Source organism: Rhinolophus ferrumequinum, chromosome 9 (assembly GCF_004115265.2).
Source record: "Rhinolophus ferrumequinum isolate MPI-CBG mRhiFer1 chromosome 9, mRhiFer1_v1.p, whole genome shotgun sequence".
NCBI lineage: Eukaryota > Metazoa > Chordata > Mammalia > Chiroptera > Rhinolophidae > Rhinolophus > Rhinolophus ferrumequinum.
In genome coordinates, this window is record NC_046292.1 from 4,163,865 (window position 1) to 4,177,906 (window position 14,042).

The window sequence follows — 14,042 nt, forward strand, 5'->3', positions numbered from 1 at the left end:
TCGTACTCACAGCATCACAGTTTGCTTAGAATTGGAAGGAACACGTGGCAGCAGGAAAACAAACTGTTTTGACTCAATCTGTGATTCAAATTTTACTGCTTACATTTTTTCCCTTCACTAATTAAAAACAAAATTAACCTTCTTTTGAAAATTCTGGACTCTTTTTACATTTCAAACAATCTTCTCTCAAATATTCACACGGCTAACTCCCTCACTTTCTTCGAGGGTTTGTCCAAACATCAATTTCCTAATGACGTTTACACTGACCATTGCTATTTCAAATGCATCTCCCTGGTATTCCTGATCCCCTTTGACCTGCTCCAATTCTAATTTTTTTCCTTACCACTTATGGCCTTCTCACATATTACAGAATTTCTTTAATCATGTTTATTGCCCCCAACTAGAAGGTAAGCATCAAGAGATCTGTGTTTTGGTCACCGATGTACTTTAATTGCACAAAGCAGTTGGTGCTTAATAAATGTTGAATGACAATGTCAGGAAAAATTGTCTGAGATTTGGAACCAAGCAAGAATGTCTTTACAGCCAAGGGCTGGTCATTGTCTAGTGGACCCTCGGGGAGCATGGGGTCCTATAGGAGAGAGCACCTCTAACTGCCTTTCTATGGACTCAATCTTCGCAGAAAACAGAGTAATGCAAATGATTCTTGTGCATAGATGCAGCTGATTTTTCCCCTATAGAAAAAAATAAGGCCTAACATGACATTTTATTGCCCAATAGGCATGAACCAATTTTGCATCTTTTAGCAAGTTTTCCTGCTTACCTAGAAATATGCCTCTGTACTTCAAATTCTCCTTTGAACCTGTTTCAACATCTGACTAGTACCCTGGCTAATTAAAGAGCTAAAGAAAATTCTTGACACATACTCACTTTATATTTGTATGAGAGTCATGATTTTTTTTTTAAATGATTTGGAAAATTATGATTGAGTAAAAAAGTGAATTACTCTCGCTCTTCTAGGAAATCTTATTCAGTCCCATGGTTTTAGATACCATTAAATGCTGACTGGTCCCAAATTTGTATCTCCGGCCACTCATCTCTGTGCCTCAAATGTGTATCTCCACTTGGATATCTGCTAGGCCATTTCAGAAGACTGTAGTGACGTGGCCACAAGCCAAGGAATGCAGGCTGCCACTAGGAGCTGGAAGAGATGAGAAGTGGATTTTCCATGGAGCCTCCAGAGAGAGCACAGCCCTGCCAGCACCTTGATTTTGGCCCAATGAATCTGATTTTGGATTTCCGGCCTCCAGAACTGTAAGAGAATACATTTCTTTTGTTTTAAGCTACTAAGGTAATTTGTTACAGCTACCCCAGGAAACGAACACACCTTGTTTAAGCCACCCTCAAGTATTCCCAACTGCAATAATCTCCTAACAGGTTTCTTTGCTTCCTCTCTTGCCCCTGGTAGCCTACTTTTCACGTCAGGGCACAGCGATCCTTTTAAAACACCACACAGATTATACTCCCAGCTCAGTACTCTCTCAGCTCAATACCTTGAGGGCTTTCTAGGACCCACAGAATAAAATCCAAAGATTTCACCACGGAATTCACAGTCCTATGAGATCTGGCCTTAGGTTCCTCTTCAGACTCATGTCTCAGTGCTCTTTCTGCTTTGCCTCATGGCAGTTCTTACAACACACTGAGTGTGCATTGGCCCTAGGGCTTTTGCTCGTGCTGTTTCCTCTGCTAGAGTGTTCTCTGCCCACACCCCAAACTGCATAGCTCACTCCCACTTCCTTCCGGTCTCAGAGAGGACTTCCCTGACAGGACCTATTTAAAACAGCACCCTCATCGCTCCACTCTCTCCTCCTACTTAATTTTTTCTTCAAATATTTATCAAATATCATATATTTGTTTGTCTTTCCCACTTTCATGTCAGCCCCCCGAGGACAGGGAGTTTGATCCGTTTTGTTCACTGCTGTATCCCCAACACCCAGAACCAGCGTCTGGTCCATCGTAGGCACCTAGTAAATACCTGTTGGATGAAAGCACGTGGTAAAAAAATTAAACCATATCAAATGAAGACTAAGCCTTATTTTTTTCTGCTCCACCCTCAAAGGTAACTATAGGTAACAGTTCAATTTCTTGTTTTACTTTCAGAAACTTTTTCTGTATATACAAAAATATCTATATATACAATAAATGCTATATCGATATACATACGAGAATAGTATACACTATGCCCTGTGCCGTACATTTTTCAGTTAAACATTTAAGTTGGGGAAACTGCCATACCAGCACACATCGATTTACCCGCATCTTTTTAATGTCTGTGCAATATCCCACAGCTTAATACTTACAAATAATGTGGTCACCTCATTTGAAATATGGAAAAGCTAATGACAATTAGATGCCTCTGAGCCCACACTGTTTTCATTTAGTCATTAGATGGTAGCGGGCTGACTTTTTTTGGGGGTGCTCCTCAGGGAACATCAAAGCCATTAGCAGCTTTTTCCTTCAGGTGTTTTGACAGGTCATTTAACTTTCTAAAACTAAACAAAGTTTCCTTGGAAGATGGAGAGTTGAAATAAAATGCATTGGAAAGGACTGAGGTAAATAAGTAAGAAAAAGAGAACAAAACTTGTGAGAGCTCCAAATGATCTCATGAGCTGGCAGAGGCCAGGGGGTGACTTGAGCAAACTTATCTCCATTTAGCCTCCTGGAACCATCTCCACTGATGTCTCGCCGGGTCCCAGGAAGCAGAGGTGGTGTCCTGGTCTCCTAAATTTGTTAACTTCAGGAATCATGAAGCTCTTTGCATACCAGGAAAGCCTCATCTCTTTAACCTTTTCCCTCTTTAGAAAATAAGCCATTTCTTTGTTCCTGAGTTCAAATTCAGTAAAAAAGATTGTATTAGTCTGTAATACCAGAAGAGTTAAGAGGGAGGGGAAAAACTCCGTTTTAAAGGGAAAGTCCAGTAAAAACAGGATTGACTCTTCAAGTAGGGTACGCAGGTGAGACACATTCCATCAAAGGCGTTCAGCTGTAACCCCAAGTCTTCTTGGAGTTCAAGTGCACTCAGGTTTGTTTTATGCAATAGCTGAACAATGTGGAAAGGTTTTATAATTATAACTAATGTTTGAACAACCTCTCTCGAAACCCCTATCGCAAAGGATAATATTCTATTCTGCGTTTTAACACTAAAAGGAAAACAAAACCGCCAGGAGTGGTGTGGTCAGTCCTTGGACCTACTGTTCATTCTGACGTGGCTGTAGTTCAGTACATATTGAACAAATGAAACGACTTATTCATTTCAAAATTTCAACAGACTCCTGGTCCACAAATCAGGTCTTTTATGTTCAAATTATATCTCAACTGAGCTGAAATTCAGCCCTAGTAGGCCCAAATATCTCATTATATTTGGAGTATCTGACAAGGCTTTAGTCTTGCATACTAAGAGCAGACGTTCTGAGGTAATAAAGGCTGACATAAGTGCCGGATGGAGGCAGGTAGGGTGCAGACGGAGGAGAAAGATGAGGTGTGCAGGATATAGGGAGTACAGAAATATCTAGTGGAAGGTTCATTCTAACACTGCTCAAGTTTTCATTGTTTTTTCTTGAAAAGGCAAGGGGATACAGAATCTCTCTGTATTATTTCTTACAGCTGACTGTGAGTCTACAATTATCTCAAAATAAGAACAATAATTAAAGAAAGGGCAAGGAGAGAAAGTTTTTGGAAGTAGAACTTTGGGGTATCTTTATGTTGAACAATATAGCCTTTCACAGCTAAGGAAGGCAGAGACCGACAATTTGTTTCTTTCCAGTCCTGTGTTGGGTGGAAGTGAGAGTGATCACTAGCTCTCTTTGACGAGTCTTTAAGCCTCTGAAATGGGTTCAGTCCATGCTTTTTTCTCTCGGTGCAGTAACATGGAGCTTCGCTAACTCCCCATTTATGGAAGCAAGTTCAACCACTTTTATTACCGTCAGCACCACTAATGATAAACAGTTGACTTTAATGATTTCAGAAAGCTGATCAGGAAGAAAGCTCTTTTACAAATATTTTTTGAGGTTGAAAAGTATTTTCGATCTTCACCTATCTCCATCTGTTCCTGGACAGTAGCATTCTTCCCCTGAAGAACATTCTGGCTCAAATGGGCAAGGATGCAGGGGGTGGGGTATCCAGCACATCTGTGTCTGCGGATTCCTTTCCTTTCCAAATGGGCTCATTCAGGGACTCAGGCTGCTCCCCCTACTAGAAACGCCCACGTCTTGGTTAAGCTCTAAGCAAAGACAAACACCAGCTATTAGGGACTGAATATTTTGTGTCCTCCTCACATTCCCCTGTTGAAATCCTACCCGGCCCCCACGTGATGGTATTAGGAGGCGGGGCCTTTGGGGAATGACTAGCATTGGATGAGGTCGTGAAAGTGGGGCCCGAGGTTGGGATTAGTGCCCTAATAAGAGTCAGGAGAGAGCTCGTTTCCCCTCTCTGGGCTTGGACGTGTGAGGACACACCTTGATCTCAGACTCCTTCCCAGAACTGTGGGAAATACATTTCTGTTGTCATAAGCCACCCAGTCTAGGGTACTTTGTTATCCCGTCGCAATGCAAACGTAGCACTCGCAAACTACACCAGTCAGCTCTCCAAACATCCTCTAGTCCAGATTCTCAAACTCATTGATCTCAGGACCCCTTTAAACTCATAAAAATGCTGGAGGACCCCAAAGAGCTTCTGTTTATGTGGTTTATTTATCTATAGTTTACTGTATAGAAATTTAAAAATGTTCATTAAAAAATAAACCCATTACATGATATACATACTTTTATAACGAACAATTTCAAAACAAAGGGTTTGTGATGAGTGGCATTGTTTTACAGTTTTGCTAATCTCTTTAATTTCTCCCTTAACAGAAGACTGCTGTATTCTCCTGTTTGCATCTTTCAGTCTCTTTTGATATCACGTATTATGTAGCCCCTGGAAAGCTCCACTGTACACGCATGAGAGATTGACATAGTATTATAAGGCAAATAGTTTTGGCCTTCTGGATCCACAGGAAGTGTCCCCAGGCTGCACTTTGAGTACTGCCATGGTAGCCTGAGTCTAAGGTGCTTTCCATAGGTGATTTCAATGGTGATGGTGATGTTTCCTTGGGGCTCAGGTGATACTCATTATCTTCATGTGTCCCCACTACACCTGACCTACTGTTGTTTATGTGTGTTAACCCCTGCTAAGCTGTGAGCTGCTTGGAGGAAGACATTCAACTTTATTCACCTTTAATTCTCAGAATCTAACACAATGTCTGGTCTCTAGTAGGCAGCAGATACAATTATTTTTTAGTTTAAATACATGTTTTAATTATAAAAGCTATATACTTATGACAGTATTATAGAAAATAGACAAGAAAAATCACTCATAATCGCCCAAATGGGTGTAGTATTTTATCAGTCGTTTTACAAAATGCCATTTTTAGACCTAAAATCATGCCATCTACAATAAATGAACACCATAAATTCGAATACCTTTTTTCTCCCCACCGAAGCAAGTAAGCTATTCTTTCTGTTTCCGATGTCTGTGACTACTATGTTCCATTGTGGTGACATAACAATTTACTTACTAAATATCCAACATTAGCACGTTTGGGATGCTTCGTTTTTTGTTGTAATAAATACCGTGATCCTGTGAAGAATACCTTCACACATATAGCTTTTTTGGCATCAAGTGTTATTTCCTTAGATTCCCAGAAGTAAGATTACTGGGTCAAAGGATGCAGACATTTTTTTATGGTTTTTAATACAGACTGTAAAATTGCTTTTCAAAGGGTTATACTAATTTTCAATGCCACCAGCACTTTTTATAATGTTTCACCATACATATCGTCAACATAGGTACTATTAAGAATGCTAATCGATAAAATATTGTACCCTAGTTGTTAAAATTTTGTATTTTTTGCGGCTCATAAAATCAAAGTTTGTTGAAAAATGAGTGTATAACACAAAACGTTCTTTCAGGAATCTTTATTTCTGGATAACTCAAGAAATTTTTGCTTGTGAAGACTAGAAAAAGAACACATGTTAAGATTGGCACGGAATTCACTTTGACAGCCAATCTTGATGCCAAAATATTCCAAGGAGGACCTCTCGCTGATTCTGCTAGTTACTAGTCATCAACGATAGCAAAGGGAAAAATAAAATGTAGAAGAATGAAATGTTCTCCCTGCAAACCATGCAAGACCCACATAGAGGGGTCGGAGATCTGCTTTTCTCTCAACTTTTCTTCCTTTTCTTTAAACTTTGAGAATTCAGCCCTCTCCTTTGTTTCTGGTATTACCTGCCCATGTGTACAATTCCTGAATTTCGCTGGGTGGGGGCATTTCATTTTTACCATCTCGTCTGGCTTTACGCTTCTCTGTACAGTGTGTGCTGGTCCACTAGGTGTGGATGGATTTCCAGAAAAGCTGCAGCGGTGTGTCTATGCCCCATAGAATGGATGCTAACCTGTTTCTAGGCTCTCTCTCGGACTGACACCTAGCTAGTCAACCCACCTGGCACGGAGCGTGAGTGCAGTGGACGATGGAATATTGGTTTGAAAAGACCACGAATGTGAGCCCAGGATTGAAAGAAACTTGGCTCGCCTCGCCCTCGGAGCAGGCACGCCGAGGTTTAACGTTTCTCTGATTTTGCTCAGCGGCCTCATCCTGGGACAGGCATTTTATGAGTCATCGGCTCTGTGGGTCACATGGCCAACGTGACCAAAATAAAGTTTCAATATTTTAAGCCACTAGAAAGGGGGACAACGGAGCACACAGGGTATGGGGAGCGGGAGGCGGGCACCGGCAGGTACCGGCGGGCTGGGCACCCGCTCTTGGGGCCGCAGCAGCGTTGGCCGAGGGAGTGGGGCGCCGGTGACGGGGGGGGGGGGAGGGGAAGGGGCGGGGCCTGGAAGGAGACGCGCCCCTCCCGATATCGCCGGCAGCGGCGCCCGGACTCCGGGGCCGACCGGTTCCGAAGAGCTGCGCACGGCCGACCTCAGCCCCGAGGCACTCTGGTCCCTCCTGATTCCTGGCTGCGGCAGGCTGCGGGATCCCGGAGATCTCGCCGTGTCTTCACTGCCACCAGGACCCCCACACGCCGGCAGCGGCTTCCCCGGGAACGTCCTTCAGCCCCGGGAGCACGCGGGAAAAGCCCCAGCGTGCCAATGAGCGAGCGCCTTCCTCATGACGGTCACGCTCGGGGGCGGGGCTTCCCTTCGCCGCTCCCGAGTTCCGGGAACCCCCTTTGATTGGTCTGGACGGCCTGGGAAACACTGTAGTAAAGCCCAATCATAACGCCACATCTCGGCCTCGAGGAAATATTCCGTGTGGGCTCATTCCTAATTGGGCAGTTTCTTCGGGCTCTGGCCACTGGGAAGCTTTGTTTAGGTCTGGAAGGCGGGCTTTCCTGGGAGTGGGTGGAGAGGGGGCGTTGATTCTTGACCAATCCTTACATTCCGTTGGGTGGTGACCAGCCAATGGGCCTGATGGATAGGACGCTCCTCCCGGAGAGTAGTGAGACCCCTGGTGCGGGGCGATTGGTGGCGGGAGCGATGAGTGGCAGCCGCGTGGCCCAACGGGCGCAGTGCGTGGGCCGCGGGGCGGGGCCAGGGCGGGTGCGCGGCGGCGGCGGGGTGGCTGGGCCGGCGGCGGCGGCGGTACGAGGCGCGCGCTCGGGGTCCCGGTCGCGAGGAGGAGGAGGATGTGGCGCGCGGAGGGGAAATGGCTGCCGAAAACAAGCCGGAAGGTAAGAGCCGGAGCGTGAGGGCCGGGGGCGGCGCGGTGGGCAGCGGGACCCGGCCCCGCCGGACATCCCGGGCATCGGCGGCGCCGGGCGGGAGCGCGGGGGCGCGGCGGCGGCGGCGGCGGGTGGCGGGCGCCCCGGCCGGGGAGGGGGCGGCGGGTGGGGGGGGCGGAGCGCAGCCGGGTCCTGAGGTGACTCGCGGGGCGGCGGAGCGCGGCGCCGCACACCCCTACCCGGGGGCGGGTTGGGGCCGGAGGGGCGGGGGGCCGGCGGGCGGGGGCCGGGCCCAGCGAGGAGGAGGAGTCGGCGGAGGGAGGGCCGGCGCCTCCCCCACCCGGACCGGGCATCCCCGCCGCTCCGGGGCCCTCGGCGCGGCCCCCGCTCCCCGCCCCCCATGCCGGCCGGGTGGGGGCCGCGGGGCGGAAAGTTTATCCGTCTCGGTCCCCCTCCGGCCCCGCGCCCCACTGCCCCGGGCCGGTCCCCGTCGGGGCATGGCGGGCGCTCACCCTCGCCGCCCCTGGCTCTCGGGCGGCAGGGCCAGGCGGACTGTCCAGCATCACCCTCGAGCTCCGTGGGCGCCTCCCAGAGCCGGCCGGGTCCCCGCGCTTCTCCCCACCAGGGGGACCCCCTCCTGCTGAGCGTCCCCGGGCAGCAGGGCCTCGTGTGACCCCTCCCCCTTCCCTTCCTGGGAGGGGGCCTGCGTAGCCTCCCCGCCCCTAGCAGCCCTTCCCATCCTACTCTTGCCCTTGTACCCCTTGCAGCCAGGAGGGTGGGGTCTCCGTTTCTATGGCAAGTGAGGATCTCCATACTCCCTTGCCCTTTACCTTCTGTGACCCTGATGCTTCTTTGGCAGAGGGGTCCGTCTCATCCTCTCATCTTCTGGGGAATCTTTTGGGGCCTCTGCACACCATCTATTGACCCTTTTGCCAGGACAAGGGGACTCGGGCTACCCATGTTCTTTTTCCCTCACCCAGTGGATAGTGGGGGCCTGTGCAGCGCTGAAGTCATTTCTAAATGGGAAAGCAGATACTTCGCAGAGATTATGCATACTCTCCGCACACTTTCTTGGGTTAGGGTGAGCTCATTTCCTGAATACCCTTTGAGTTGCCCTCTTTTCTTAAGGGAGGAACTGAGCATGCCAGGGCACCTTTCCCCGTTTGTCTGTCTCCCTTAAAAATGTTCTCTGTCCTCCGAGTTCCTTGTCTGCGTGAGGGTGGGTGCCCCATCAGATGTAGGGCAGGGCTTCCATGGTGCCTCCTACTGGAGTAAGAAGGGGCCACGGGAATCACTCCGAACGTCTGAGCAAAACCAGGGTATAATTTTGCTTCCAAGTTTACTCTTGCCCCTTAGGTGGGGGCATGGTTCACCCGTTGACACCACCCGACCAGGAAGAGGGTCATGCTCCCTTGTTTTTTGGTGTTCTAATTACTGCCTTCTGTGCTCTAAGAACCAGACTTTGTACACCCAACATTCAAGAGTCTTTGAACCTTCCCTGGAAATAAACTTCCCATTTCTTTTTTAGGAGAACTCCTATTCTCCTTATGGCTTCTGTTTCCCAGTCAGCCATATTTAGGGAGCCTGTTACCTTGACTTTTTCTGATTTTCTTAAATTGTATTCATGTTGGCTGGGTAAGAAGAAGCCATATGCCTTTCCATCCAGAAAAGGGAGTGTAGACACCCATGTCGCCCACATGCCTTTCGGGAAGGGGTTGTTAGAACAAGGAAGGGGCTGTACTAGAACCTTCCTTTGGCCCTGGGGTTGTCCCTCGTGGGATCCAAACATTTCTTTTGATCTTGTAGCTTTCAGGTGAAGGGGAAATTTGGATGTTTTCTATTTTTTGCTTCTCTGGTTCTGTTTTGGCAAAAAAGAGATTATCATGATTTTCTATGTGTTTGTTTATATACATATACACACATGTAGGTATATGTACGTAGATTACATCACATACATTACGTATGTACAGAACTTTGCAAGGGTTAGATGACTATACATTTTGGGTGTATATGGGGACTGTGATGTGTAAGAATATAGGTATATGTATATGTTAGCGTTCGGGCTTAAAGGAACGAGGACTCATTGATAAATGGGCAGTTTTTGCCCCTCTTTCATTTGTCATTTGTACTGTACTGAATAAGCAGAATGACATCCTGAATGTTCATCAAGTCCCGGAGTACATGAAGTGTAGAGGGCCGGCCCACATGCACCGGAACTTAGGCTTTCTGAATCGGGGGTGGTGTTCTCGGCTTGATTCTTCATAGGGTTAAAAGTTTTCTTCTTGATTTCGCTGCTGCCGAGTAGGGGAAAGAGATTTCATGTATTTGGGGCAAACGATAGGAGTGGGTGAGAAGAATATGTGTTTCTGTGACAGAACTAGAAATGAATGGCCGTAAATATGTCGCTGTTTTATTTTGGCCATTTAAGTAATTGAGAGAGGGTGTGCACCTTAGGAAGGGTACCTTTGGAATGGCCTGTGACACTTCATGAAAAGTGGGAGGGATGATTCTCCAGGTTTTCCCTGAGAGTCACAGTGTGTGTATTTGGCGAATTGCCCTGGGCTCCAGGGCCGGGGCAAGATGTGAGCCTCCTCTGGTTCCTTCACTTCCTTCCCTCACGGAGCTTGGAATGGTTGCTAGCTGCTGTCACTTGCTTTTGGACTGGCTTGCTTTGGAGCCTCATCCTCCCCAGCGAGCTCTGTCAGAGCATTTGGACCTTTAAGCGCTTTTCTAGCAAGGAGACTATCCACCTGGGTTACTGAGAAAGGATACAAGGTTATCTGGAGCACTGGTCAGCATTAGGTGACTTCCAGGCTCTGACATTCAGTTAATACTGAATTCTCCCCAATGGGTATACTACCCATTGCCCGAAAGTAGCACTTTTGACCTCAGTTTGCCTTTTTCTTTTTTTTTTAAGTTTTTATATTGTTTTTATTCTGTCTGTATCTATACCCAGCTTGAGGGGATGGTGTATTATTAGGGTGTAGTGTTACTGACGCTTGGAAAAGAAGAGGTGACTACCTGCTGTATATGTTGGCATTTTCCCAGTAGAGGCGTCTCTTCCAGTGGTGGGTCCTTGCCTGCCCTCCTCCATACCACCGACTGCCTTGTGGAGTTTCCGTGCTAACCGGATGCTCCATGGAGCGGGCGTGGAAGGACATGGTAAAGGTTAGAAGGACACAACTGAGGTTCGTGTGTCAAGTTAGGCTCTTGGCTTTGCATTTAATACGGTTGTGCTTTCTGTGTCACCCGTCCCCACAGACTATCGGAGGTCAGTGTTTTCCTCTCACTCTTCCAGTGTGCTGTGTTCTTGTGTGGGCAGTCAGGCTAGGTGGGTTCTCTTCATGACCTTTCTGTTTTATGTCTTTCTGTTAGACCATCACAGTCTCCTCCTTCAGTCCTTACCCCCCCCCACCCGCTTTTTGGACAAGGTTGGGGGACCCCCCTGGGACATCTCTTCCCATGTCTTCTCTAAGACCTGACTTATCCTGCGTCTGGGAAATCTTGGGTTGCTTCATCTGTTGGTTCAGTGGATTTCGAATGTTGACATGTACACAGCAACCTCTACTCAAGGTCAGATCGGGTCAGATTTTCCTTTTCAAAAGCGTGGGGCTGCTCTTGCTGGCTCTTTGAGACGTTTACATATTACATATCCTGCTTATCCAGGGTTTTGCTTTTCTTTAGTTTTTAGGCTTTCCTTCTGAAATAGCCCATTTTTTTGAGTTGGTGGCATTATTTTAGTTCTCTGTTTATGATGGGTGTAACCCATGTGCTCGTGGGATGCTATCGAATCGATTCTGAGGGGGCCCATTTTTCCCCCACTCCTTCGTTTCCTTGGGCCATTCTTCGTTTCCTACTCCTCAGATTCTGCGGGAAGATCTCTGTGTGCAGTTACACTTCTCTGTAATTTCCTTATGGAAAAAGGAACGGAAGGTGATTCTCGTATTCTCTCCTTGGTAGGAGAGAATGTGTCTGTTGCCTCCTTGGTAGGATCCTTGAATTTATTTTGGAGAAAAGTTGTCTTTACATCTGTTATTTCCTTTCATTCTGGAGACCTTCATTGAGCTTCTGTTATGTGCGAGGATCTGGGAGGGTCGGGGGCTGTTACGTGACTTTGCTTAAGACCATAGGACTCTTGTTAGCTTTTTAGTGTGAAAGACATTTCAATGTATCTTGTGCTTGCCTTTTTATATGTTCTTGTAAAGAATTCTTTTCGGAATTTTAATTGTTTGGATTACCATCTCACAAAAATATAGTACTATCCCATTGAGCTCCCCCCAATCCCTGCAGGAGTGGGGATGGTGGAGAGGGTGGAGGGGAGACCCGGAGAGGCAGTTAGCTTTCCTTTAGACTGCGTGTGTGTGTGTGTGTGTGTATGTATGTACCCGTACTAAGAGAAAAGTAAAATCAACTTTCTTTTTAAATGTCCAGGCATAACTTTTAGGTCATTTAGCTATATGGTTGGTTGGAATGCTTGTTTAACACTTGAATACCTAGTAGCACTGCTAGGTATTGTATAGAATGTAAAACCAAATACATCTTTTACAGAAATAAGTGGGAGAAAAATAATTCTCTCATATGATTAACCGGTATGTTTCATATTATCAGATAGTAAAAACTATATGAGCTGCTATTACATTTTCGCTGCCAGGAAGTATTATATCTAAATTTAATGCCTAATTATAGTGACCATCCTTAGGCTAGGTATCTGTTGTAATTCCAACCGCTTTTGTTATTATGAGACTTTCAATACTTTATACTTTTCAGTGGTACTGTCATTTGTGTCTTTTCTTCTTTTTGGTAAATAGTCTCAGATTATTTTTGGATGTCGGCATGGTATGCATGATGACGACAATAATGGTAAAGAATTAACCTGAAATGCACTTTTTCTTTCTTTTCTGTGTTAAATTAGATTTCCCTCCACAATGCCTGTAGGAACCAATTCTGCTAGTATTTCACTCTTGAGAAGAACTCTTGTGTAGGATTGTTGTAGTATGTGGTTTGGCAGTGTATTTTATTCATGCGAACATGTGACTGAATATTTCTTGTGGTGACAGGCCATACGTATTTCTTTTGTATTTCAATTATAACAGATCATCTTCTAAAATGTTCTCAGTCTTCTCGAATCTCCTTGCGATGCCCCTTTTTTGGATGTTCTAGATGCCTTAAATCCCACCCTCCCTTTCTTGTCCACAAAAAGAGGTTTCTTTATTGCTCTTGCCATCATTATTATAAAGAGGTATCTGTAGCTCTGCGTATTCATAACCTATCATTCAGTAGAGAGGGGGTGCCCATTATTCTCTTTTGTCCTGTAGTAAGAGGCCCTGGGACTTGTTGTGTCTCTAAGGATAGGATGGTAGGATGGGGTTTAATCCATAAGACAAGGGGTAATAGTCATGTTTGTAACTGGAGACGTCCCCAGGTGAGACACCGTGTCCTTCAGGTGTCTGTGCCTCCCCGTGTAGGATTTTGGAAATTTGTTTTTTGCTGCATTTAGCCATCCTTCTGTCTCTTTGGCTTGATAACAGTAGATTTCTCTGGGCAGAGTCACCAAGTATACTACTCTTTTTGGCTTCAGTTCACAAGGACGTGCGGGGTCTTCTGAGGTTCCTTTGCCTGTTACAGTATTATCTTAGGTTTTGGTGTGTTTGAGTGAGAAGTAATTCTCGCTCTCTTCTTTGTCCATATAACATGAAAAAGAGTAATGGCAGTCACTCTCTTCAGGTTACAGTGTGTGTAATCTCTCTTTTCTTTCTGTTTTGACTGCCTAATCAGGTTCGAGAGAGAGGTTGATCAGACACTATCAGATCTGTTGTATTTCGTGCCAATCAGTGGGTGTTGTGTCGGTAAATCTTGTGATTAAGACGTGTTAAGAGGGGCTTGTAAACATAGATGGTCTTCCATCCATGATGTTTGTCACGTATTTGTAAGGAAAGTGTTTTTTCTGTATAGATGGACAATGGACAGCAGTTCCTGACGTTTTGTAAGGTGGGACAGAGTACAGGGTGGTTTCAGTTCCTTTTTCCCCCATCAGTATGCTGGCTGTGTATATGTAAGGTTGTATTGCAATCTTTCTGCTTTGAGCGCCATTGCTCGTAGAAGGTCATGGGCCTCCTTGTGTAAAGATTGGTAATGCTTCCTGAGCATTTTTTAGCTCATTACCCTGGACTAAAAAGAAATACATGTACCCCCTGCAATGAAGACGCTAAGTGTCAGCCATGTTACTCCCCTTCTCATTCTTTTGTTAGATGATTGTTCATTTACTTTCACTGATTGACATATCATAGGACGGATCACCAGAGATATTTTTTAAATGGT

At 46.0% G+C, this 14,042-nt stretch overlaps 1 protein-coding gene across 14 annotated transcripts in view; it reads left to right on the forward strand.

Moving 5' to 3' along the window:
• Positions 1-7,481: 7,481 nt before the first annotated feature.
• CAMTA1 (calmodulin binding transcription activator 1) overlaps positions 7,482-14,042 on the forward strand; it is an 818,639-nt gene continuing 812,078 nt past the window's right edge. For 10 of the 14 annotated variants that reach the window (XM_033113420.1, XM_033113429.1, XM_033113430.1 and 7 more), the window contains exon 1: positions 7,610-7,733. In XM_033113420.1, coding sequence (XP_032969311.1) covers positions 7,689-7,733 — 45 coding nt within the window. In that variant the 5' untranslated portion in view covers positions 7,610-7,688. Of the gene's footprint in view, positions 7,734-14,042 lie in introns of all 14 variants that reach the window. The other 4 variants (XM_033113428.1, XM_033113426.1, XM_033113432.1 and 1 more) reach the window with 2 other exon arrangements.